Source organism: Ziziphus jujuba, chromosome 1 (genome assembly GCF_031755915.1).
Source record: "Ziziphus jujuba cultivar Dongzao chromosome 1, ASM3175591v1".
Taxonomy (NCBI): Eukaryota; Viridiplantae; Streptophyta; class Magnoliopsida; order Rosales; family Rhamnaceae; genus Ziziphus; species Ziziphus jujuba.
Window position 1 is genome coordinate 7,006,812 of NC_083379.1, and position 24,665 is coordinate 7,031,476.

General features: G+C 31.3%; 4 protein-coding genes across 7 annotated transcripts; 1 reads left to right on the top strand and 3 right to left on the bottom strand.

Annotated features, from left to right (window-relative positions):
- Positions 1-2,767: 2,767 nt before the first annotated feature.
- Positions 2,768-4,788, top strand: LOC107414307 (tyrosine decarboxylase). The gene has a single exon (XM_016022423.4). The coding sequence runs from the start codon at positions 3,045-3,047 to the stop codon at positions 4,554-4,556; it is 1,512 nt and encodes a 503-aa protein (XP_015877909.3). The 5' UTR covers positions 2,768-3,044; the 3' UTR covers positions 4,557-4,788.
- A 2,688-nt stretch (positions 4,789-7,476) lies between these two features.
- LOC107414156 (protein ASYMMETRIC LEAVES 2) lies at positions 7,477-9,864 on the bottom strand. The gene is made up of 2 exons (XM_016022255.3): positions 8,995-9,864; positions 7,477-7,622 (listed from the first exon to the last, which is right to left on the bottom strand). Exon 1 carries the CDS (start codon positions 9,862-9,864, stop codon positions 9,055-9,057), a length of 810 nt encoding a protein of 269 aa, XP_015877741.2. The 3' UTR covers positions 7,477-7,622; positions 8,995-9,054.
- Positions 9,865-11,743: 1,879 nt separating this feature from the next.
- Positions 11,744-14,711, bottom strand: LOC107414165 (protein LATERAL ORGAN BOUNDARIES). The gene is made up of 2 exons (XM_048467305.1): positions 13,193-14,711; positions 11,744-11,860 (listed from the first exon to the last, which is right to left on the bottom strand). The coding sequence occupies exon 1, from the start codon at positions 14,115-14,117 to the stop codon at positions 13,236-13,238; it is 882 nt and encodes a 293-aa protein (XP_048323262.1). The 5' UTR covers positions 14,118-14,711; the 3' UTR covers positions 11,744-11,860; positions 13,193-13,235.
- A 4,495-nt stretch (positions 14,712-19,206) lies between these two features.
- Positions 19,207-22,881, bottom strand: LOC107414417 (mediator of RNA polymerase II transcription subunit 19a). Of its 4 annotated transcripts, none has more exons than XR_007243178.2 (4): positions 22,584-22,881; positions 21,577-21,673; positions 19,911-20,105; positions 19,207-19,606 (listed from the first exon to the last, which is right to left on the bottom strand). XR_007243178.2 is itself a non-coding variant. In XM_025068749.3 (3 exons), the coding sequence occupies exons 1-3, from the start codon at positions 22,599-22,601 to the stop codon at positions 19,559-19,561; spliced, it is 261 nt and encodes an 86-aa protein (XP_024924517.3). In that variant the 5' UTR covers positions 22,602-22,861; the 3' UTR covers positions 19,207-19,558. The 4 variants fall into 4 exon arrangements, 1 of the variants encoding a protein (XP_024924517.3); XR_007243177.2 differs by having other exon boundaries at positions 19,911-20,183; XR_007243176.2 differs by lacking the exon at positions 21,577-21,673 and having other exon boundaries at positions 19,911-20,183; positions 22,584-22,868.
- Between the last annotated feature and the right edge of the window lie 1,784 nt (positions 22,882-24,665).

Consider the following 24,665-nt stretch of genomic DNA (forward strand, 5'->3'; position numbering starts at 1 on the left):
TAGAAGGAAATTCCATATTAATATATGTTACTTAAAAATTATTGTGACAGAACGTTGGGGTTTCATGATATTTATATTATCTGATCAGTTATTCTTGCTTTCAAGTCGTTCACTTATAATGCTTTTATATGAAAAAAAAAAAAAAAAAAAAGGTCGTTCACTTATAATGCCTTGTTATGAGCCAGCAAACAGTACCTGAAAAGAGAACGGGGTCCTCTGTTGTTCCATTTTTGGTGACCCCGAACCTAAAGTATGGCAACCGGGTCGGCGCATATCATGAGATTAACATGAAGTTGCTGGAGGCTAAAAATGCATCAGGGAGTATACACATGACAAAGTGGCTGATGGCATGTTTGTGTTGAGCACTGTTATTAGTATCGTACGTATAATACACGATACATATCTATGTACGATACATACTATATTTATCGTTTAAAAGTAAAATCAATACATACCATATGCTTTATTAGAAATTTCACTATATCAAAACAATACAAAACTGTCATGTTTTCAATACCACCGATATATTTTTTTTATAAAAACTATACACCATACAATATACATCTTAACAATTATAGTGTTGAGATTTGCTGTTGGTGCAACCCTGACTGAGGAACCACACATCATCATGCATGTGAAAAATAATTAACTAACAAACTATAAATAGCCACACACACACATTAAATGCTAAAAATATTTAATTAGTGATTTTAGAAGACTGTTGGAGGCTTTGTTTTTTTTTTAAGGTAACTTGTAAATATTTTTATGGTTGACATATTAATAATATATAAAAATTTATTAAGAAGATATATTTTTTAATAATTATATTTTACATTTTACATCTCAAAATAAAAATAAAAAAGATACTAATGTTATAAATTGATCAAGAAAAATATAATATCTATTCAATATTTTATAATTTTTATAATTAATTTCATAATTGATTGTTTAAATAAGTTAATATTAAAGTTTCAATAAAATTTTTTATTTTTTAAAATAAATTTTCATCATTTTTTATAAAATTTTATCGATATTCGATATTTTTCGATATTTATATGAAAATTTCTATATTTTAAACTTTTAATATTTTCATATAATTAAAGCTGCTAATAAAAAACTGAAATAACTAGTATATAATTAAAGCTGCTAGTAGAAAACTGAAATAACTAGTTGTAGTAAGTATGAAGAGAATAAATTTAAATATAATAGATTTTTTTATACATATGTTTATAAAGCACTTTTTTAAGTTTTCATTTTTTAAATATACGAGGATAAGCAAAAATACCAATTGAATGGGTAAGTTCAATCCAAAATTTTTGATTAAGTCATTATTATAATTATAGATGGTATTAAAAAAAATAGAATAACATAGATAAGAAATCAATTCACCTCAATATATCTATGGATATTAAATATTAGTTGACATGAATATATAAATTATGTTATATTGTTGAATAACAAGCCCTCAATTATTTATTTATAAAAAATTTATGTGCTTAGGAGTCCCTGATTAATGATTAAATAAATTAAGATTTTATCATGACTTATTTATAGAGAGATGCGAAAGCGAAAACCTATGGGATCGCTTCTGTAACTGAATAACCAGCACTAAAAACCATCTTTACATTTGATGATTTGGTATTTTGATGATCCCTACCTTACTGACACAGAGCATTTTATTCTTATGCTACAGTATAGAACAAGGCATTCAGGCAAAGCCATGAAGAAGCCTTAGCTTTTAGTTCACTTGCAAGAGAGAGCGCCCTTGTTTAAACATCGTCTTACCTTTCTTCAATGCGAAGAATAGCCTAAATGTCGAAATCTCTAGAAATGCATACATGCTCATTAAGTAAATACCGGTGGCGAAAGAAAGTGCTAAAACAGTAGAAAACCTAGAGAGAAAATGGCAGCATCTAACAAAATTTTTTGAGATCAGGATTTCATCTACTGTCGCATCAACTTTTAATAAGGACCAAAGACCACGTGCTACCCTTGGCAGGTTTTCATTTGCTGTCACATCAATTTTTAATAAGGACCAAGACCAAGTAACTACCTTTGGGCCTGTGCCAAATTTATTTTCTAAATTAATATATTTTTTTATCATTCATAATAAATTTTTGAATTCATAATTTCTTTAAAATATATATTTCAATAGTTTATTAACTTACTCAATTTTATTTTTGATATTTTCAAAATTTAATTAAATATAAAGAATAAATTAACGTAAACTTTTGCAAAATAAATATAAGATATTGTACACTAATATTCTAAATTTTTTTCATTTTGCACTTTTTGTTATTTTTTTAATACATATATATATATATATATATCCGTGCGTGCATGTTAAGTGATATTTGTCATCAGTGGGATATTAAATTATTTAATTAACGAATGAATTTTTCATAATCAGATTAATCTAATATTTTTCTTCATCACAGTTTGATATGATATCTCTCAACTATATTTATATAACTAACTCTACTGCAGTTATCATTTTCTGAAAAAAAAGAAAAAAAGTATATAAATCAGAATATATTGATTTGTCTCTATGTTATAAAGTTAAATTTGTAATAAAGGAAACACCAAACAGAATCAAAATCAAGATCCTTCACACTGCGGCTGCAGCAGCAGTGGCCCTCAGCCTTGGTGGCATCAGCGTCGGTGGCCGTATTTATGATTGTCGTGTAATTAAAGGAATAACAAATCTTTATATTACAATACGCTGGCTATAATATATGTACAAAATTTTGCTAAAAAATGCACTTGGCCACACCATATTTTGGGCGCCTCAGCAAAATGATCCGATTCAAACACATATTCAAACTCACTGAACAATTGAGTACTTCTTAATTTCTGCGTTTATTGACTCAGGCTATCCACATGCCAAATATACTTGTTAGCAAGGATCGTGTCCATAAATATCCTTCTATATATCATCCAAATTTATACCAAACAAGCAACCAGCAACAAGCAATATTGTTGTCCAACGAATTTTTCTCAATATCCCTCCTCTCCTGCTCCATTTCTTTGTGATATCAATCCAAATGGGTAGCCTTAATTTCGATCATCCGCCAGAATTCTTTCCAAACGAAAGTCCTCTAGATCCCAACGAGTTTAGGAGACAAGGCCACATTATAGTGGACTTCATTGCCGATTATTATGAAAACATTGAGAAATACCCTGTCCTAAGCCAGGTTGAACCTGGTTATCTTGGAAAGCGATTACCAAAAAATGCCCCTGATTATCCTGAGCCCATTGAAACCATCCTCCAAGATGTCCAGGATCATATTGTCCCTGGTCTAACACATTGGCAAAGTCCCAATTTCTTCGCGTACTTCCCTGCTAATGGTAGCATTGCAGGGTTTATTGGGGAAATGCTGGCCACCGGATTCAATGTGGTGGGCTTTAACTGGGTTGCATCACCAGCTGCAAGTGAGCTGGAGAGCATAGTCATGGACTGGCTTGGACAATTGCTTTGCCTTCCAAACTCTTTTCTTTTCTCTGGCGGCGGTGGCGGGGTGATCCAAGGAACTACTTGCGATGCTATCTTGTGCACTCTAGTTGCCGCGAGGGACCAAATGCTGAGAAGAATCGGGAGAGAGAATATTGGAAAGCTAGTGGTTTATTGCTCAGACCAAACCCACAGTGCGTTTCAGAAAGCTTCCCAGATTGCCGGAATTCATCCGAGGAACTTTCGTGCCATCAAGGCCTCAATATCAACATCATTTGCTCTCTCCCCTGAATCGCTACGTTCAACAATCTGTTCAGATTTACAAGATGGCCTAATTCCATTATATCTATGTGCCACCGTGGGGACAACTTCAACGGCTGTTGTTGATCCACTTGAACCTCTATGCAATGTGACAAAAGACTACGGAATATGGGTTCATATTGATGCTGCATATGCTGGAAGTGCATGCATTTGCCCAGAGTTTCGCCATTTTTTGGACGGAGTTGAAGGTGCTAGCTCGTTCAGTTTCAACGCACATAAATGGCTCTTCACCATGCTTGATTGCTGTTGCCTTTGGGTAAAAGACCCAAACGCCCTGATCAAATCACTTTCGACAAACCCTGAGTTCTTGAGAAACAACGCCACTGATTCAAAACAAGTGGTGGACTACAAAGACTGGCAAATAGCATTAAGCCGGAGGTTTCGAGCCATGAAACTATGGCTTGTGCTCAGAAGCTACGGCGTGGAGAAACTCAGGAACTTACTTCGAAGCCATGTTCAAATGGCCGAGCGATTTGAAGAGCTTCTTGCCACCGATAAGAGGTTTGAGATTGTGGTTCCCAGAATCTTTTCCTTGGTCTGTTTTAGGGTTTCCCCATCAGCAATTAGCACAGAGTTGTTGAAACATGAAAACAACATAAATGAGATTAACAAGAAGTTGTTGGAGTCTATTAATGCATCAGGGAGTATGCACATCACACATACGGTAGTTGATGGCATGTTTATGTTGAGATTTGCTGTTGGTGCAACCCTAACTGAGGAAAAACACATCATCATGGCTTCAAAGGTGGTTAAAGAGCATGCAGATGCCATCTTAACTTTTTGATGGGCCTATTACTTTCTTTATTTTAAATAGCTCCTATTAGTTATAATTTCTATTAGTACTATTTTGACAAATAGGAAGGATTTATATATCCAACTTATTTGCGCTTCAGTTTGTAATGCATTTACTTAAATTTATAATAAAGCAAAGTATGTAGACGCAATATATAAAAATATGATTAGCTAGTGTGTATTTATATTACTGAACTGATCATGAGTTATAAATATTTGAGTGAGCACAGAGTAAAAAAATTTTAATTACTTTCCCTTACTTTTAATTAACTTAATTTCTAGATTGAATTCATGATAAAACAAGTAATCAAGTTATTATCTCATTCGTAAAACTAAATAATTAATTTAACATATTTAATATAATGTAACCCTAAAAAACTTAGCAAGAAGACTATTTAGTTCTCTACACTTAATATTATTAGAGTTCTATTTCTTCTTAAGTTTTGCACAAACCATATATAGCCACACACCTTAATAGAAACTATTGAAGATGGTCACATCGGCATATCAAAATCAAACCATCTATTAGTTAGAGATTACCTCACGTGTAAGAAGCTCCTTGAGCTCATTTTTCTACGATTTAGAAAGATGACTTCACCATTTTTCTCTCTCTATCTCTATCTCTAAGATATCCACAACTTGTTCAATTAGTATTGCCCCTCACCCTCACAGAGAGAGAGAGAGAGAGAGAGAGAGAAGTTTTAGAGAGAAGGTGTCTCTATTATTATGAGCTTCATTTTTTTTGGTAAATAAAAAAAAAATACAGTTAGGATCTAAGTACAACTTAAGCTCTACAAAGATTCGTTAAATGTAAGATTACACAAAAAGGCTTAGCTTAACTTTAAGACAACAACTTTAACACTTTTGTACCTATAAAATTATGTTTGAGACATTTCTTTCATTCTTTTAATTAGAAATGATTGGAATCATCAATAAAATTTATATTTTTTGTACCAAAATCATAATTTTTTTTTTTCATTTTGCATTTTTATCTTTATTGTCCTTCTTAGATGATACTTATCATCAATAGAATATTAAATTACTTAACCAACAAATAATTTTTTTCCTTTTCAGACTAATTTAATATTTTATCTATTGCAATATAATATTTCTAAAATAATATATACAGAGAGTTTTTATATGATAAGAATATTCAAAATTTTTAATTCGCTGACACAACAGATGGAGCAACAATGATCATACTGTAATAATTTCTTTCAAATGACATGTTCTGTTATCTGATGTTGACATTCATAAATTAACAATTTATCACACCGTAAAAAAGTAAAAAATTATTTACACTTAAATAATTCTAAGTTTTATTTCTTCTTAAATATTGCACAAACCATTTACAGCCACACACCTTAAACGTAGCAGAAATTATTGAAGATATGACGTCAGCATATCCAAACCAAACTATTTTGTTAATTATTAGAGGTCAGTGTCAGAAGCTCTTTGACCTCATTTTTCTACATTTAACAAAGATAAATTCTTTTTTTTTTTTTTTTGTTTTGTTTTTTTTTTTTCCCTCTCTTAAATTCTTTAAGATACTTTCGACTTATTTAGTTGTTATATCTCTCCATCCACTCTTGAGTTCGAAACACCTTTTTCTCATCCTTTTTAAATTAGAAATTGTGTAATAATCAACAAAATATACATTTTGTGCACGGATATCATAAAATTTTTCATTTTGCACTTTTAACTTTATTTTCCTTTCCTTGTTAGGTGATGCTTGTCATAATAGGATGTTAAATTGCTTAATTAACAAATAATTTTTTCATATTTAGACTAGTCTAATTTTACATATCACAGTATGATATTTTTAAAATAACATACATAAATAATTTTTTTATAATGTGGATATTTACAAACTTTTAATTTGTTGATATGCATCTAAATATATTATCTGATTTTTTTTCAAAAGAATTTACCGATATCCATATATATATATATACATAGATATAAGGTCAATCTCCATACTAATTTTGCTTCTCCACATATATCCTAATATTTTTCAGGTGAAGACAATAAACTAGTTCTATTGCAGTCATCATTTTCAAAAAAATATATATAGAATGTATTGATTATGTCTCTATGAGTTTTGATATGTTAAGCACTCCATTAGTATATATTGTGTGAAGCGCACAACCACATCATCAAAAGAATATATCTATATATATATATATATGTATAACTTAAATTTATAATTAAAAAAAATCACACCAAACAAATTCAAAATCCCTAATTAAACACTCATGCAAAGCAAAGCAACAAGCGTTTCTCATCGCCGCGGCAGCAATAATGGCCATCCATTTAAACTATCATATATATATTTCCACAATTCTTCGATCCTCCTAACTTGACACTGAGACCCGCTACATATATATGATATTGCACTGTTAACGAAAGTATAAAGGAAATCCCAAAAAATTTATCAGTCATTTTGTTGGAATAATTAATCCTTTTTTAACTCAATTAGTATAGTTTTGAAGTTCCCGACAAGTAACAATGCAAACACATATACCACACAATAAATCCATGTAAAAACATATATGCATGATATCAGGGACATTTTAGCCCTCTTAAAGGTTAATTACAGTACTAAGTAAGGAGCAGCTCCATCACCTTCCCGCAAAAAAATTCGACACTTCCTTAAAGAACACCTAATTATCTAGAACTAATTAATCAAATGTTTGACATATGTATTACTACCAAGGACCAAATTAGATACTAATTAATAATAATGATTAATGAAACAATAACAAGAACAATGGCCCCACTTTATTGGGAAAGTATAAAAGAAACTTTAGAAGTTTCCAAAATTTGAACTATACGGCCTGTACTGATACAACATGAGTACTAATCTACTTTTAGAGGAAGACTAGCAATTGAAAATCAGCCTACATCCCACATTTCAAATAGTATCGGTAATATTGAAAGCCTTATTTAAACTCAAAACTCATATTTTTTCTTACCAACTTCTTAAATCTCATGACATCTCGTACATGAATTTTCTCTTTTTGTATATCTTCAGTAGATTGTATGCTGCATATATGCACTGCACAAAACGAAGAAAACAAGGGAAATGTATGGTAAATATTCGTAGCACACTATATGCATGCAATGAAAAGCCAAACTAAGTAACCCTTACATTATACATACATAGTCCATAGAACCAGGCAACAACAAGTATGGATTAAGTCACAAAGGGTTAGGGGATTACACAAGCATAAAATCAAAAATTATATATTACTTTAATTCATGCAACGAAGCACTCAGGAAACAGCATCTCCTAAGTTAATTAAATCATCATCTTACTTCTCTAAAGCATATATATATTCCAGATATTATAAAGACATAAGAAGAGACCACACTTTTCCAAAAACTCAATCATATATTTATCGAGTGTTTTAAAGTAGAGATAAACAAGTTACCTCAATCAACTACCAAAGTAAATTCTTCAGTCATTACCAAAATCTAGTTAACTCCTCTTTTTCTTTCTTTTTCTAGTTTCCAACTTTAGAATAACATGCGAGCTAACTAAATGAGATAAGGAGATTATACATTCGTAGCACTCAAGCGAAAATCACTTTCTTATGTTGATAAGATACGGAATTAGAAGACTTGAAGAAGGAAATCTAACACACTACAGAAGGCAGTGATTAGTTATTACATGTTTTCCTATTTAGTTACATCAACTGCTTGCACCTTCAAGGGTCAAACTTTTAGTCTTTTCTTTTTTCTAATATTTCATTAATATACATTTGTGCATGCACACATAATCCACGGTAGAATAATGCACCTTTTACTATGATATATATACATGACAATAAATATCTTCATTCAACAAGAAAAGGCTACAGAGCTTTATGAAGCTTACACACAGCATGCTACTGTAGCATTAAAATTTAAAGCATGTATATATGCAAGCACTTCCATGTGTGTAGAGACTTAAGACCCTATTTGGAATAACTTTTACTTATAGTAATTTTCTGCTTTTTCAGCAATGTTGCCTAAAAAAGCTACGCTTTTCTCTCATAAGAAGATTTTGAGCTTTAAAAGTGTTTCTCAATAGCTATGCCAAACAACTAAATAGGACCTTAATGTGTTTAAACCAAGAAAAACAAAAATATACCATAGATAAGGTCATAAAAAGAAAACAAAAGAATAATTAATTTCTTCATGTGAAATCAACCACGGGCGCATGACAAGCTGGTATTCTATATAAAGCGATAATATAAAATTTTGAGATATCATTAGTCAATAAAAGAGTAGATACCAAGGCAAGCAAACAGTGTAAAATATGTCATGCAAATATATATATATATATATAGCATGGATAATATTATATATACATATAGAGATTTCCACAATCGGTCAACACTACATTCAGAATCATTAGCTAAGGAAAGAGTATTTTAGGCAGATACCTAGGCGTGGATATTTGGTTGAAGAAAAGAATTGGAAAGCCAGAATGTCAAGTTTCCTCCTCAGCCTTGTTCAGATGATTTATGGTGGGAGTGCTGGGCCTGTTGTGGTTGGTGGAGCAAAACCTGCGGCTGAAGTTGCTGATACTGATCAGTGGGATGATGAAGATGATGATAATGAGCAGCAGGAGGTTGTTGTGGATGTTGTTGAATGTGGTAAGCGTTTTGATCAAAAGTAGAGCCCAATCCCAACGAAGGGGACATACTAATATTCATCATCATCTGATCATGATCAAATCTCACAACCTCTTGCTCCTGATGAACCTCATACATCTGTTGTTGATGTTGGTGTTGCTGAGGTTCACGAATCACCAAATCGCCGCCCCCCTGAGAAAGGCCGGTGGGAATTCCCAACATGGGCATGGGCGCCGGCATTGGCATTGGTATTGGCATGTTGATGTTATAATCTGCAGCAGCTGCATATTGGGGTTGGTGTTGGGGCTGAATCATCATGGCCTGAGGGCCTATATATGCAGCAAGCTCCTTCTTGGCAGCGTAGAGATCGCTCTGGACTTGGCGGAGCCTGTTCTGGAGGATAGAGATGAAACCTACGCAGCCGTACACGGGGTCCCGAAGGCGAGCCTCGGCCTCATAAGCCAGGGAGGTGACAGCGTCTTCGCGGTGGACGGTGTTGAGTTTGTTGAGGAGCTTTCCGACGTTGCTGGCTCCATAAACCCTGTGAACGTTGGCGAACTTCTGAGGCTGATCGGGTGGGAAATACGGTGCGAATACACATTCTTGAGTGCATTTTTGCCTAAGGAATTTGCAGGCAGCACATGGTGAATGAGAACTCGACGAAGACGACGACGACATCGACAATTATCACTTGCGACTGTTTCAACACAATAATTCTTCCATGATTTCCAATCAATACAAAATAATAATAATAAAAAACACAATCATGTTTTACGGCACAGCCTTTAGTGAGGAATTAGCGTGAAAAATATATATATGAAAAAATTTTAAAAAATAATACATTAAAGAGAGAGAGAGAGAGAGACAGAGAAGGAGAAAATTACAAACCCTAGCTATATTGGAGTTGTTCGTTTGTGTAAGTGTTGAGTGGGAATAGAAGAGTTAGAAAAGCAAAATCGAGTTTCAAGAAAACCCTAACCCTAGACAGTAAAGGAAGAAGCGAGGATGTATCATCGAGGCATAAATGAATTCTGAATTGGGATTGCTGGTTAATGTTTAGGTCTGTATTGGTGTATTTGTTGGGGGGGGGGGGGGGGGGGGGAGAGAGAGAGAGAGAGCATTCCCTAATAAGAGTTTTGGCAATTTTTTTTTCCATTTTTTTCTAATTGGTCTTCTAGTTTTCCTTTTTTAGATGCGCCATTTTCTTTTGCCATCTATAATAAAAATTATATAAAAAAGACTTTTATTATTTTAATTTCTTTTGAAATTTTTCAGCATTTGTTTTAAAGATAATTCATCTTAACTTTTCGGAGTGTCTTAAATAACTCAACTTTGTAGTCTATATAGCGTGAATATTTATTCTATAAACAATCAAAAAATCAATTTCCAATGATTATCTTTAAATCTCAATTAATTAATTAATGATATGTAAAATATGTAAGTTGATAATGATGTATTATCTGTCCATTTGTTTCTTAAAAACTATATTAATTTTTTATAATAATTGTTTTACTAAATCATACTATCTAACAGACGTTCATGAGAGTTGATATGGCAAAAAGTTTTAACAATCCACAAAGTTTTTGGAATGCTCATTTCAACACATTATTTTGTAGGAATGTAAATAATAGCAAGTTATTTTAATCTTAAAATGGTGTGAATGTACAATATAGATGTAGATGGAAACCTTCTTTTAAAACAAGTGAATTATATTTTTTAAACAAAAGGTGTTATTGAATTTAAGCCAACTTTAAGATTTAAGAACTAATTAAATACATATATATATATATATACATATAACTTACATTTTTAAGTGAATTGTTAATTATGTAATTCAGATTGTTGTTCATTTGTGCTTCTTTGAGAATTCGAAATTGGTACTTTTTTTGTGAATTACTTTCAGGTGGAGATTGAGTTAAAATAAAGCGACCATTTTGTCGTAGCTATATATTTGTTGCAACAAAATATGTACATTGTCTCAAATGTTCAGAAGAGATCTTAATATAGCCACACATCATTTTTTTCTTTTTTTTTTGGCAACAAATTAAATTTCAGAATTAGCCATCTCTACTGACAAATTAAAAATCTCTTTGTTGTAGTGATTTTTATTCTTATTTCTAACACCTACGAATTCTCTGTCTATGAACTCATTCTTTAGCGCTTTGTTGTTGCAGGAGGGATGCCCTTCTTTGTCTGTCAACACATACAGAAATGATCACTAAATTTCACACAACAAAAGAGATAAATTCATTATAAAGTAGGAAAGTTCTTTCCGCAAATATAAATTAACATGATGATATTTTAATAATTAATCTACGTGAACTAAAACAAATGTTTGACACGTTACTATGACAACAAAATTAGATACTAATAGAAATAATCATTGAAAATTGAGATAAGCATGATAGCAACACTTCATTGGGAAAGTGTAAAAAGAACTTTTAGAAGTTTAGAATTATATTTGTATTAAAGAAATGATGGATTGTCTAATTTAACAAGAAGACTGTACTTGAAAATCAGTCTAGATCTTACATTTCAAACTGTATCACATTCAAAGCCTTATTTAAAATCAAATCCATATATTTTTTTTTCCCATACCAACTTCTTACATCTCATTACATCTCATACATGAATTTCTCTTTTAGTATCCTCACTCGTATGCTGCATATATGCACTGCAGAAAAATGAAGAAAAGAAGGCAACATTGGCAGCAGTTTGCTGTAAAGATAATAAGTAATATTTGCATATACAATTTAAAGGCAAAAAATTTCACAAACTTTTACTCATTTTAGCAAAACCTTATGTGTATATATATATATATATATATATGATCAATAGAACAAGGCAACGTAAAGCATATGCAATAAGTTACTATGGATTAGTGGGTTAGAAAAGCATAAAGTTAATAAGTGTATATAGCTACGTTAATTAATTTAAATACAAATAGGAGAAGTCAGGAGCAGCATATCTATCAAGTAATTAAATCATCATATTACTCATTAATGCTACAGTATGGGCCAATTTCATATAATTTGTATTTAATTAACATGTTGCAGTCCATGTTCTCAAAACCATATTCCAAATATTATAAAGACCAAAAGAGGTAGGTACTTTTGCAGAAGCTCATTCATATATTTATCAACTGCTTTTGAAATGGGGATAAGCAAGTTACCTCAATTGTGGATTAGCATGCAAGCTAACTAATGAGGTAATGAAATAATACATTTGCGTTATTCAAGAGAAGATCATTTTATTGTTTTGATAACACATAGTCAAATTCACATAAATAATTAAGTTTTGGTGGTTTTAGAAGAGATGAAAGAGGAAATCTGACACGTTATTGAAGAAAGTGATTGGTTACTACAGGTAAATCCAATAACACTTGCTTTCCTAGTTAGTTACATCAACTGCGTCTATTTTGCACAATCAAACTTTTTGTCTTTACTCTTCCTGATATTTCAAAGATGAAATTAATTAATGCATTTGCTCATACATACACAATTCACATCCGAATAATGCAAATTTCGCTTTAACATACATGTCAATAGATTTCTTAATTCAACAAGAAAAAGAAGAGAAAAAAAATACTCATGCAGCAAACAAAAAAGACTACTTTAGCATTAAACAGTTAAAAGCATAAATCCAGAAACACGCTTTCATTTATAGATAGTCATTATGTAATCCAGAGAAAAACTTGAGACTATATATTAAAACGAAGAAAACAAAATCCTTCAAGATAAGAGGATAGAAAGAAAGCAAAAGAGCAATAAATTTGTCCATGCAATCAACCATGACCAGCCAAAAGCTATAGAAAGTACGGAATTTCTTATGAGAAATTGATATCAAATATCTAGATATCATTAATAAGAATATATATATATATATATATATAATCCACTCTTGTATATATGTAATTGAATTTCAACAATCAATACCTTATTAATAAATTAAAAGAATACATATTAAATATAAATAGAATAGACAAAAGAAAGAGAAGATACCTCACCTAGGCTTGAAAGTTTTTGCTAAAGGAAAGATGAAGGAAGCAATCATCTTTGACTGTCATCAGGTACAGATTTATGGTGAGAGTGGTGTAGCTGTTGTGGTTGTTGGTGGGGCAAAAGCTGAGCTTGAATCTGATGATACTCAATTGGATGATGATACTGAGTGGGAGGCTGATGAATCTGATAAACATTCTGATCGAAAGTGTCCAAACCCAATGAAGGAGACATATTATTCATGGCACTAGTATTTCCATTTCCACCCATCTGATGATTATTAAAACCACCCCCTCTACCCAAAGTACTCACTGGATCAAACCCACCACTACTGCTGTTATACCTTACAAGCTCTTGCTGCTGCTGCTGCTGCTGAGGCTGAGCCTCATACATCTGTTGCTGCTGTAGATGTGAGTCACGAATCAGCAACTGGCCGCCGCCGCCGCCGCCGCTGCCCTGAGAAGGGCCGGTGGGAATTCCCAACATTGGCATGGGCATTGACATGTTCATGTTGATGTTGTAATCTGCAGCAGCTGCTTGTTGGGGTTGGGGTTGAATCATCATGGCCTGAGGGCCTATATATGCAGCAAGCTCCTTCTTGGCAGCATAGAGATCGTTCTGGACTTGGCGGAGCCTGTTCTGTAGGATAGAAATGAAGCCCACACAACCGTAAACGGGGTCCCGAAGCCGAGCCTCGGCTTCATAAGCCAGGGATGTGACGGCGTCTTCGCGGTGGACGGAGTTGAGTTCGTTGAGGAGCTTGGCGACGTTGCTGGCCCCGTATACCCTGTGAACGTTGGTGAACTTCTGAGGCTGGTCTGGTGGGAAATACGGTGCGAATATACATTCTTGAGTGCACTTTCGCCTCTGGAACTTGCAGGCCGCACATGGAGAATGGGAGCTCGACGACGAAGACGACAACGACATTGGCATTAATTAATTAACTAATTACTCTTAATTGCTCTTTCAACAAACTTATAACTCTGCCAAACAAATTATTTTATTAATTAATAATTCATTCCATTCGATGATAATGATGATGATGATGATTTCGACGGACGAATTCAAAATCATAATCTAAAATATAAAAACAAAATCAGATCATATCATATGGTGCAATTGAGAATTTATAAGAAAATTAAAATCATGGAATTAAAAGAAAAAATGGGAATTACAAACCCTGCGGCAGCCGTGGCCTAGATTCGAAAAGTGAAAATTTGGCTTTTTTGTTTGCGTTAGTGATATGATGAGTAGGAATAGAAGAAGAGTAGAAGGAGGAGCAAAATAAAACCCTAACCCTAACTCTCTAGACGGCAAAAGAAGAAGAAGAAGCGGCTAGACGCATACAATTTTATAAACGTGGGTGAGGATTAATGAGAATATGACAAGTTGGTGGTGTTGTGAGAGTCAGAGTTGTGGAAGTGGATTGGCTACTGTTGAAAGATTCTGGCCCAATCTGACAACGCATATAACCAATATTCAACGAAACTGAAATTTTTATTTTTATTTTCTTTGATTTTGATTTTGACGGTGGTTTTTGAGGGGGGGGGGGGGGAAGAGAGAGAGCATCCCCCAATACAGTTTTTTGGTAATCTTTTCCCTTTTTCTTTTTTATTTTTATTTTTATTTTTATTTTTATTTTTTTTAAATTTGCGTTTTTTTGTTTTTCTTTTTTTAGTTTGATCGATTCTTAAGTTTTCCTTGTATACTAAAAGTTATCGACTTTATGGAAGATTTCACCAAAAATAAAAAAATAAAAAAATTATCGTTTTTAAAATCTTCAAATACTAATAATTTATTTTATTAAAAAATAAAAAAATAAATTATCGCAAACATAAATTATCGAAAACATACATTTATGTATATTGTTAGTTTTCCATATAAATATATATAAGAAAACATATTTCATCCGAAAATAATAAATTATAAAAAAACAGACATTTGTTTGCTCTTATTTTCCATATTTATACTAAAATTATCTAGAATTCCATTAAAAAAATTGCAAAAGATATCTTTAAAATATTCCAATATTAATCATATTTCATTTATCACTTTATATTTGCATTTTCTAAAAAATAAAAATAAAAAATCAGTTATTCATGTTCATATATATATATACACCGCTACATGCATAATGAAGAGTTTCTCCTATTATGCTGTCTATTGGTTCTATCTATTTAAAAATATTATGCTAGATAAATAAACAGGATTTTAAAAAAATCATCTCTAATGTTTTTTGCATTAATTTAATCAAGTTAATGTAGTAATGAGCTGTAAAAACACTATCTATTTTTGAAAGTTCTGATAGATAGGTTGAGTCAGTATTTTGTTTATTTTTATTGATTTTTGTGTATTTATCATATATTGACCAAAAGGAAAAAAAAGAAAAAAAGAAAATATACATTATTTAAAATCTAAACTCTAGTTTTGATTTATCTTTTTGCAATTTCTAAGTAGCAAATCATGACTTTAATAGGTTTCATAGATTATCATTGTAGTGAAGCTAAAACTCAACATCGTATATGCTTTTTCCCTAAAAAAAAAAAGTGATTATATATTTATTAAATAAAAGATTCAATAAACCTCCGTTTGAATTGCATAAAAAGGAAAGGGAAAAAAAAAATTTACAAATGATTACAGAATAATAGAAAACATAGATAAAATTCATACCTTTAGAAAGGATTATTTCTTTTGCTTTTATGAATTTGCCTTGGTTTTGCCTTCTCTTTGTTCATCAAGTTGCAGGTTTTGTTGGTATGGTTTCGTTCATCAATTGTCTTTTCATTTTTCAATTTATTGTATTTCAATTAGGTTTAATTTTAATTAGATAAGGCTTTAATTGGTTTAGATTCATAAATTATGGTTGTAGTGAAGCTACCAGTCAACACTATATATGCATTTTCTAGAAAAAAAAAATTATATATTTATTAACTTAAAGATTCAATAAACCTCCATTTGAATTGTATAAAAGGGAAAGGGAAATTTTTTTTTTACAAATGATCATAGAATAATAGCAAACATAGACAAAATCCATACCTTTAGAAAGGATAGAAAAAGCTTTTCCTATTTCTCTTTACTTTTATGAATTTGCTTTGATTTTGCCTTCTTTCTGTTCATCAAGCTGGCACGTCCTTTAGGGTAAGCATATCTTTATTTCTAGAAGACCTTCATATAGAAAGAAGAAAAGGTCATTCCTCAATTAACCACCTAATAACGGCCACGTACCTTGAAATATGAATATTATAGAAGTTTGACAAGCAATCCAAAACACTATGGTTTTGTTCATCAATCAGCTTTTCATTTTTCAATTTTTTGTGTTTTAATTAGATATAATTTAAAAATAAAAAATTACATATCAGCACTTCATCATACTTTGAATAAAATCCACTGGAAAAAAATTATGAAGTAATATTGTCTATTAAATAAAAAGAATACCACATAAGTATAAACACCTTTCAAACTCTTGCCACATAAACTTCAATAAAAAAATTTATTGGAGATGCTCTAGATTAGTAATTTATTACAAATTCATATAATATAAACAATTTTTTTTTTTAAAGAACAAAAAGAAAAAAAAAATCAGCAATAATTCACTCTAGATCCACCGCATGCACAACTCATATCTTTCATATAATTTGTGTCAAAATTCATATAATACTATTTTGTCCTGCTAATTTAGAAATGAAACGCATTAATAATAATTGATAATAGTAATGACCTTACACATTGTACATCTTATACTTTCATTATTCATAGTATTTTATATTCATAGTAATGACCTTACACATTGTACATCTTCTACGTTCATTATTCATAGTATTTTATATTCATTATTAAGTGGAAAATGGTTTGGTCAAATAAACGCTTTGCTTACTTACTTATAGGGTTGCAAACAGGCTCAAAATATATCGTTATCAGCTTGAGTTCAACTTTATTTTAGCTTACTCGAATTTGAACCCAAAAAAAAAAAAAAAAAGAATTTAAACAAGAAACTAGCTCGTTAGCCAATTTTAAGTAATAAATCAAACTCATAAGTAGCATGAATTTATTATTTATATGCATTCATATAATAATTATATCATGGATTTATAATTTTTTTTAAAATAAACTAATTGTATAATAAAATTAATACAATATATGAAATTTATTAATAACTAATGTTAAAATTGTTATTTTAAAAAAAAAATTATAGTTTTTTATTTTTTATGCTGTAACATAACATATCAAGCTGAGCTAAAAAATCGAGCTTTTAACGAATAAGCCGAGTTGAGCTTGAACAAATTATTTCAAAATTTTATAAACTTAAATTGATCTTAAATACTTATAAAATCATATGAGCCGAATTTAGGAATGTCAATACTTGATTCAACTCAACTCATTTACACTTCTACATGCTTGCATTTTTTGTAGGCTAATACGATTATGATATGTACAAGTGAAAGCTTACTTTGCTTGTAGACTTGTATGTACAAGTAAACATTACCCAACCTTCCTAATATTCACAACATTTTTACATCTTCAAAAAATAAAAAATAAAAAATTATACAAGATTTTAGAACTCAAAAAAATATCATCTCTAGCTCGAGATTTTATTTTTTTTAAATAATTAACAGAGGAGTTTACAGGAATGAAATGAACGAAATAAGAAATTCCAGATAAAATGATATATCGATTAGACCGCAAAACAAATTTTAATAAGAATCAATTACCATTTTTATTGTTCATGCTTAACATACGAAGCATAATAATATGATTAAACATGAGGATATTACCACCAGCTATTCAAAGTATTGTCATATTAAAGATAACTTTGAGTTTTGATTATTTAATAGTTTAATAAAAATTATTTTAGTTATTAATTTAAATTTATTATTATTATTATTATTATTATTAAATTTTTTTTTTTTTTTTTTGGGGGGAAGAGGAATTAATGTTTTGGGAATTGGAAGTCGTGATTGCATGGAAAAATTTCTTAATGAGGGTATATAATATATCTGAACATGGCAAGTTGCAGGACTATGCTGAATCCATTTCCTGTGTCGAAAAGGTGATTTATTTGGTTCGATCTTTCTGCATAGGATGTCATTCCACATTTTGCAACTTCGAATGAGCTTGCTTGTTGCCCTTTGTATGGCAGCGATGCTAGATGATGTGGCCATATATGGCTTCGTTTGGATTGGCAGAAAAGGGGTTGGTTGAATTGGCTTCCAGAAGAAAAAAAAAAAAAAAAATTAGAAATAAATAAATAAATTCATTTTTGCAGAGAACGAAAGTTGCTGTCTGCATTTGGGCTACTTGATGAATAAGCAATGCAGAGAAACCTGGAATGATAAAACTCAAAATTAAGAAAAAAGAAATCTTTTATTTAACAAAAGCATATATGCTCAAGTTAAATTATAAAACCACAAAAATATGTGAAACTCACTTCCCTTTAAAAAATGGTTCTGGTAACACGAGAGAATTCATAAAGTAGCACTCGAAATTTGAGCAGTCACCCATGATCCAAAAAGATCTGAGTACTCTATTGAAAACAAAAATTGAAACATAAATCTTACAGATCCATATCAACTGTAAACAGAGCCCTTATGGTAGAAAGATTAGTGTGCAACAAAGAAATCCTGTTACACACAGGATTTACGAATATCTCAATATGCATAAACTAACCAGGATTTCACCTACACTTGCACACCCCCCACCCTCCCCCTTTTTTGCCAGCTACTTTGCACTAAGAGAAGAGAGTCAAACAGAGTCAATTTTGCACTATTCCCTGACTCACATTTAAATCAACCAGCAGATCTTGTACCTCAAAATGTAATACCAAGACTTGAGCGGTCTTAACAAGAATGCGGGAGCCCTAACAGAATTCAAGATGTCAGGTGGTGAAAAACTTGGAAAAATGGCCACAGGACTTGATATCAATACAAATGCCAGAGAAAACGAGCAGAATTTACTTTTGCCTAATTCTGTAGTGGGTATCCCGCCCCTCACCTCCCTCAAAAAGACAAAAATAGCTCATGGAAGAAAGAATACAACACTCAAATGGGCATCCCAGTTAATAGTCATCCGGCAAGTTGTTAGCATATTAAAAATGCTTTCATAAAAAAGTAAAAAAGAAAAAAGAAAAACCGTAATCATGCAATCAACATATGGCAACAAAATTTAGGACGTGCAATCAACAGAGGGCAATAAGAAAAGATGGTGTGCAAACCATCTCCTGCTGTTTCTCCAAGTCCTCGAGGCTAAACCCATAAGCATCATTTATATTCTTACCCTTAACACTGCTCTTGCCCTTGTGACAGTGTGACAATGTCTTCTTCTTACGATCCTTCTAATTGTGCTGGTCTTTGTGTTTTCTATGCCCCTTCTCTCTGTCTTTAGTCACTTTTTAACTCTATTGTTGCAGTGGGGATGCCCTTCTCAGCCTGTCAATGCATACAGAAATTACAAAATCGTTTCTGGTAAGACAAATACATAATATCAGCAAGATCCTCCGTAAATTGCACATAAAACCACCAAAGTAGGAAACTTCTCAGTATCAGAACATATCAATTACAAAGTTACAAAGGAAAAGGAAAACTTCCATATAAGCGTTCCTTAAATTTCATATTAAGCAAGCCCTCATCCCCAAAGGCACCCAGAAGAAGAAGAAAGAAAAAACAAAAACAACGAGAGAGAGAGAGAGAGGAGGAATAAAAAATAGATAGCCATAAAACCAAAAGGTCTTACAAAAGGCTGGTAAACAGGAGTTGTCTCCCTCATATGAAAAGCATCCCTCAGTAGATCCAAATCAAAAGGGTATATACATGCATTTCTTTGTCTCAAACGGGAGGCATTTTGAAGAAGCTGATCCAACTCCATGCCTTCCCCTTTTTGGACGTCACTGAGATGGTGACTCTCAGATACAGTGAGAGGGAGTGAGCTCTTGCAAAAAAAAGTGAAAATGAGACCAAAGCTTGTAATAAGTTATGGGATCAACAGCACCACCAGGTTCTCTTGGCCCTGATACTCATTAAAAATTTTAACCCAAAAAAAAAAAAAAAAAAAAAACAAAGGAAAACCTTGATTGAGAGTCTAAGAAAAGTTTCACTGAGCTCAAGTCATTTTCATATTTATTAAAAACAAAAATAAATAATGATAACCATAAAAAAATAAAAATAAATAAATTCAAATAAAATAAAATAACAAAAAACAACAACAACGTGACTAAGGGGGGAAAATATAATTCTAGCTTCTCTCTCTCTCTCTCTCTTCTACTGTTCAATTTCATTCCAAATGTCACATACTTTCAAGATATTTAGACAGTTCATTTGCTAAGTAACAATCCAATTAGATTCAGCACTAGGACTAATGCCAAAGATCAAATCCATATCTATCAATCAAAAGAATAATTCCAAATTTTTAATTTTTAATTCTTATTCTTTGTTCTTAGTTTGAAATCTCCTTATCCAAAAAATGGATCTAAGAAAGATCCTCAGATTTGAAATCCAAATCCAACCAGATCTCGAACTCTATGTTAACGTTAATTGATCCTCAGATTTGAAATCCAAATCCAACCAGATCTCGAACTCTATGTTAACGTTCATTACAATAATACATAATAGTTCAAATTGTATCCTACATATCACATTTCGTAAGCATGTCCTATAAATGACACTTCGTAAACATACAATTGTACATGTTTGAGTCAATTCCTTCAAGGAATCTTCAAGGTGACCATCTCATGATCAGAAGGATTTAATGAAGCTCTGATTGCTATATCACTGTGTTTAAACCTCACAAGATTCTCCCAATATGAGGCTCTAATGAACAGTGAACCAAGATGCAAAAAGACAAATTATTTAAGTCATGGACTCAAAACACAGAAAACAAATTACAAAACTAACATGTAGAGAAGGTGACAGATCTTGATTGATACTACTATCATTATATTTCCACCATGTGTAATAAAATTTTCAAATTATTGATTATACACCCCAACACTGAAGTTTCTCTTCACTGGACTCCCTTGACACTCAATCTCAAAGCAAGTCCAAGACTTAAAGATCTTACAGAGCAAACTGATATTTGCATTTGTAGAATCAACTACCAAAAAAACTACAGTTTAACCATAGTTCAGGTATGATTATGAAGAAATAGATTTAACAATGCCAAAACCATGTGAAAAATGAAAACAATCTATATAACAAAATGCCAAAGGCAACTATGCTTGCTCTTTCCACGAAAACAATACCACATGACAGTAAATCAAAAATAACCACACAATGGGAACCAACTCAGATTTGCAAGAAAGTTAACAAATCCTTCGTTGAACAAAAGATAGATACCAGTTATTGATTATTTGAATATGTAAAAGCTGTGAAACTAAAAAGTAAAAGAGTCAATCAGAAAATACCAAGGCCTCAGATATCTAAGCATCTTATCCGTTTTCAAACATTTTGGATTCAAGATCCATCTGTTTACTGACGCTTTACAGGATGCCTCAACTTCATCTATCATTTAAAGTTAGAATAGAAAAGTAAATTTAAGCAGCCAGTAGCCATATGTTGCACCAACTTAGCTTAATACAACCCATAGCAATACATCTATGATTCACAAACACACAATCACGGTAGTGCTTAGCAACAAAATATATTACTAAAGCTAAACAAGATCTAATCAAATGGCGAAGTATAATTAATATACAATAAATATATGCAAGATGCTAGGGATCCCAAATTTTAGGCCCCCCAAATCTTTTCCCAAATGAATCATGGTCTGTCATCTCTGACATGAGGTCGAAACCAGACTTGCCATGTTATTTGAGAAAGATTTGGGAACCAAAATTGCAAGCTATTATTCTATTATATTGGCTTGTTTACGGTTCAACTATTTTTTTTTTTTTTTTAAAACATTAATTGTCCAACCATTCACGTATTGCGACAATAACAATCTGCGTATGAAAAGTGTTGGTACCCATAGCAACGTTGTTTCTTAAATCATGGAGCATTTACAGGCAAATTCTCAATGAATAAGAAAAATGAACTATAAAACAACTCTAAAAAATATATATATAAATAAATAAAAACTTATCTCGGTCAACAACAAGCACCATATTTGCATTTTGGCAGTTTGGATTAAGAACTTTAGCCTGTAAAACTATAGCTAGAATCCTATAAATCTACAAATATCAAACACATAAACTCTCAAGTGGAAGAATTATCATTAAAAATAAATAAAAAATAAAAAATAAAAACTAATATGGCGAAGCCAAAGCAAACAACTATAGCAAATGCCCCATGAAAAAACTATGGGTGAGTAATCAATTTTTCCGGTAAAAAACAGGGGAGGATGTGAGATATCTCATCAAAATCGATTCTCATGCGAAAGCGATATAAATTTGAGAAAGAGATAGTATATTACCTGCCGGTGATTTAACATTGTTGGAGATCGATCGCCGGTGATTGCAAACTAGGCTTGGCCGCCTGGGACTTAGGGAGTGAAGCCTCGGACGCTTAGGAGGAAAGAAAGGAAACTATTCAGGACCTCGCATTTTTATTTTATTTTAAATTAAACCTCTCCGTAAAACCTTTACCTGGTTCTGATGTGTTATAAACAATTTTTTTAAATTTTTTTCCGGAAAGGGAAAGTAAAATTATAAAGAAAACATATTTGACATCGAATTGAGACACTCATTCTTTTCTGTTTTTTTTTAGCTGGAATAAAAAAGATGTCTATGGTAGTTTAAAAGGTATCAGACACATTTACACCCTATATATAAATTATAGTTATGTGTATATGGGACTGGTAAAATGCCACACGATCCATTAATTCATTAATACGATATGAACCCGTATAATAATTGATGGGTTTGGATCCATGATATTGGATTAGGTCTGTATAGTACCATTCAATAAGACACGTTAAAAAAAAATAGATGTTAATAGGTGAAAACTATTGGAACTCATTAAACCTATTTATATGGAATATTTTTATAATTTTATAGGATATAATAATTTTATCTTAAAATTAAGATAATAAAATATTTGCTGTCTCTTTTGCTTTTGTCCTAAATACATTATTATTCTCTCATCTCTCAATTTTATAATAAAAAACTCAACAAAATTCATCAGATTTGATAAGCTGTTTTAACATCATTGGAATTTAGAAGTTCGCAGATTTGAAAAAATAATTGTTTAAAGATAACAAAATAAGATTCTATTTTTATTTTTTAATTCTTCAATCTTGATTTTGTATTAAATTTTATCACATTACATTAAAATTTACTAGGAAAATCATTGGGAAGTTACAAATAAATGTTCCGTGATGTCCAAAATTTTTTAGTTATATTCTTAATTGGTTTAGACAATGTGCATGTCTAAGGATCACGTGGCAACTTAGACTTGTATTTATGGGATTAAAATGGCAGAAATGTTGCCCATTGTCCTTTTTATGGCATCGATATTGCATTTTGAGCTTGACCTAACATTTGTATTGCAATTTGTAAGAATGAAATGTCACATCATTTGCATTGATGTTGCTATTAAATATCTCAAGTCTTTAAACCATTTTGCCATTATTACAGTGTCAAATATGTTGAACAAAAATTGATCTACGTAAGCTGGAGATCATTGAGGAATAAATCTGCTGAGCATATTAGAATTATCCAAAAAACAAAAAAAAAAAAACCAAAATTAGAACGATTAATTCTTGAACTATGTTTACATTTCTACTTCAATTCTTAAACTTTCTATTTGGCATTTTGGTTTTGATTTCCGTTTTTGTTACATTTTTATCTTTGAAATTATTTTGAATATAATTTTTAGCAATTTGAAAGTATATAGTGCACTTATTGCAGCATGAATATGACAAAATTGCATAATTTCACATCGCTATAAAATCAGTGTATATTACATCCAATGAATTGTATATTTTTGAATTGATAAAATTTTTACTAAAAACAGTTTTAAGAACCAAAATATAACAAAAATTAAAATTTAAAAATCAAAGTGTTAAAAAAGTTCAAGGATTGAACTATATATATAAGTATAGTTTAAAGACTAACAATGCTAACAACAAATTATTTAAAAAAAAAAAAAAAAAAAAGAAGAAGAAGAAGAAAAACTCATTGAAGTTGGCCGCTATGTTCAGATCCTAACCGTATTATCTTGTTTGTAGGATCGATTGATCAAGTTCCAAGGACTCTCAAAAAAATGTTCCTAGCTAAAACAAAGACATTAACCTTTTTCATTCTTCTATATCTATTCTCCAAAATGTTCCTCCTCTTTCATGTTGATCAGTTTTAAAAATGAAATATGAATTCGGCTGTCTTATGAGGAAAATATATCTTCCGATGAAGAAAAACAATTGTTCACTTCTAGAAAAAGTTCTAACAATATTTAAGGTTGGAGATCTAGATCTTGTTTATTCTAGGATATCATTTTATCACCATATGAAAGTCAAATTTATTTTTGAGTTGAGAATTTTGAAATTCAAATTTTATTC

What these genes read in the sequence shown, in the direction of transcription:
- LOC107414307 (XM_016022423.4), top strand. Translation starts at nt 3,045, where the DNA reads ATGGGTAGCCTTAATTTCGATCATCCGCCAGAATTCTTTCCAAACGAA.
- LOC107414156 (XM_016022255.3), bottom strand. Translation starts at nt 9,864, where the DNA reads ATGTCGTCGTCGTCTTCGTCGAGTTCTCATTCACCATGTGCTGCCTGC.
- LOC107414165 (XM_048467305.1), bottom strand. Translation starts at nt 14,117, where the DNA reads ATGCCAATGTCGTTGTCGTCTTCGTCGTCGAGCTCCCATTCTCCATGT.
- LOC107414417 (XM_025068749.3), bottom strand. An exon ending in CTCCTGTTTACCAGCCTTTT is followed by an intron (nt 19,607 to 19,910) that starts GTAAGACCTTTT and finishes ATGCATTGACAG; the next exon opens with GCTGAGAAGGGCATCCCCAC.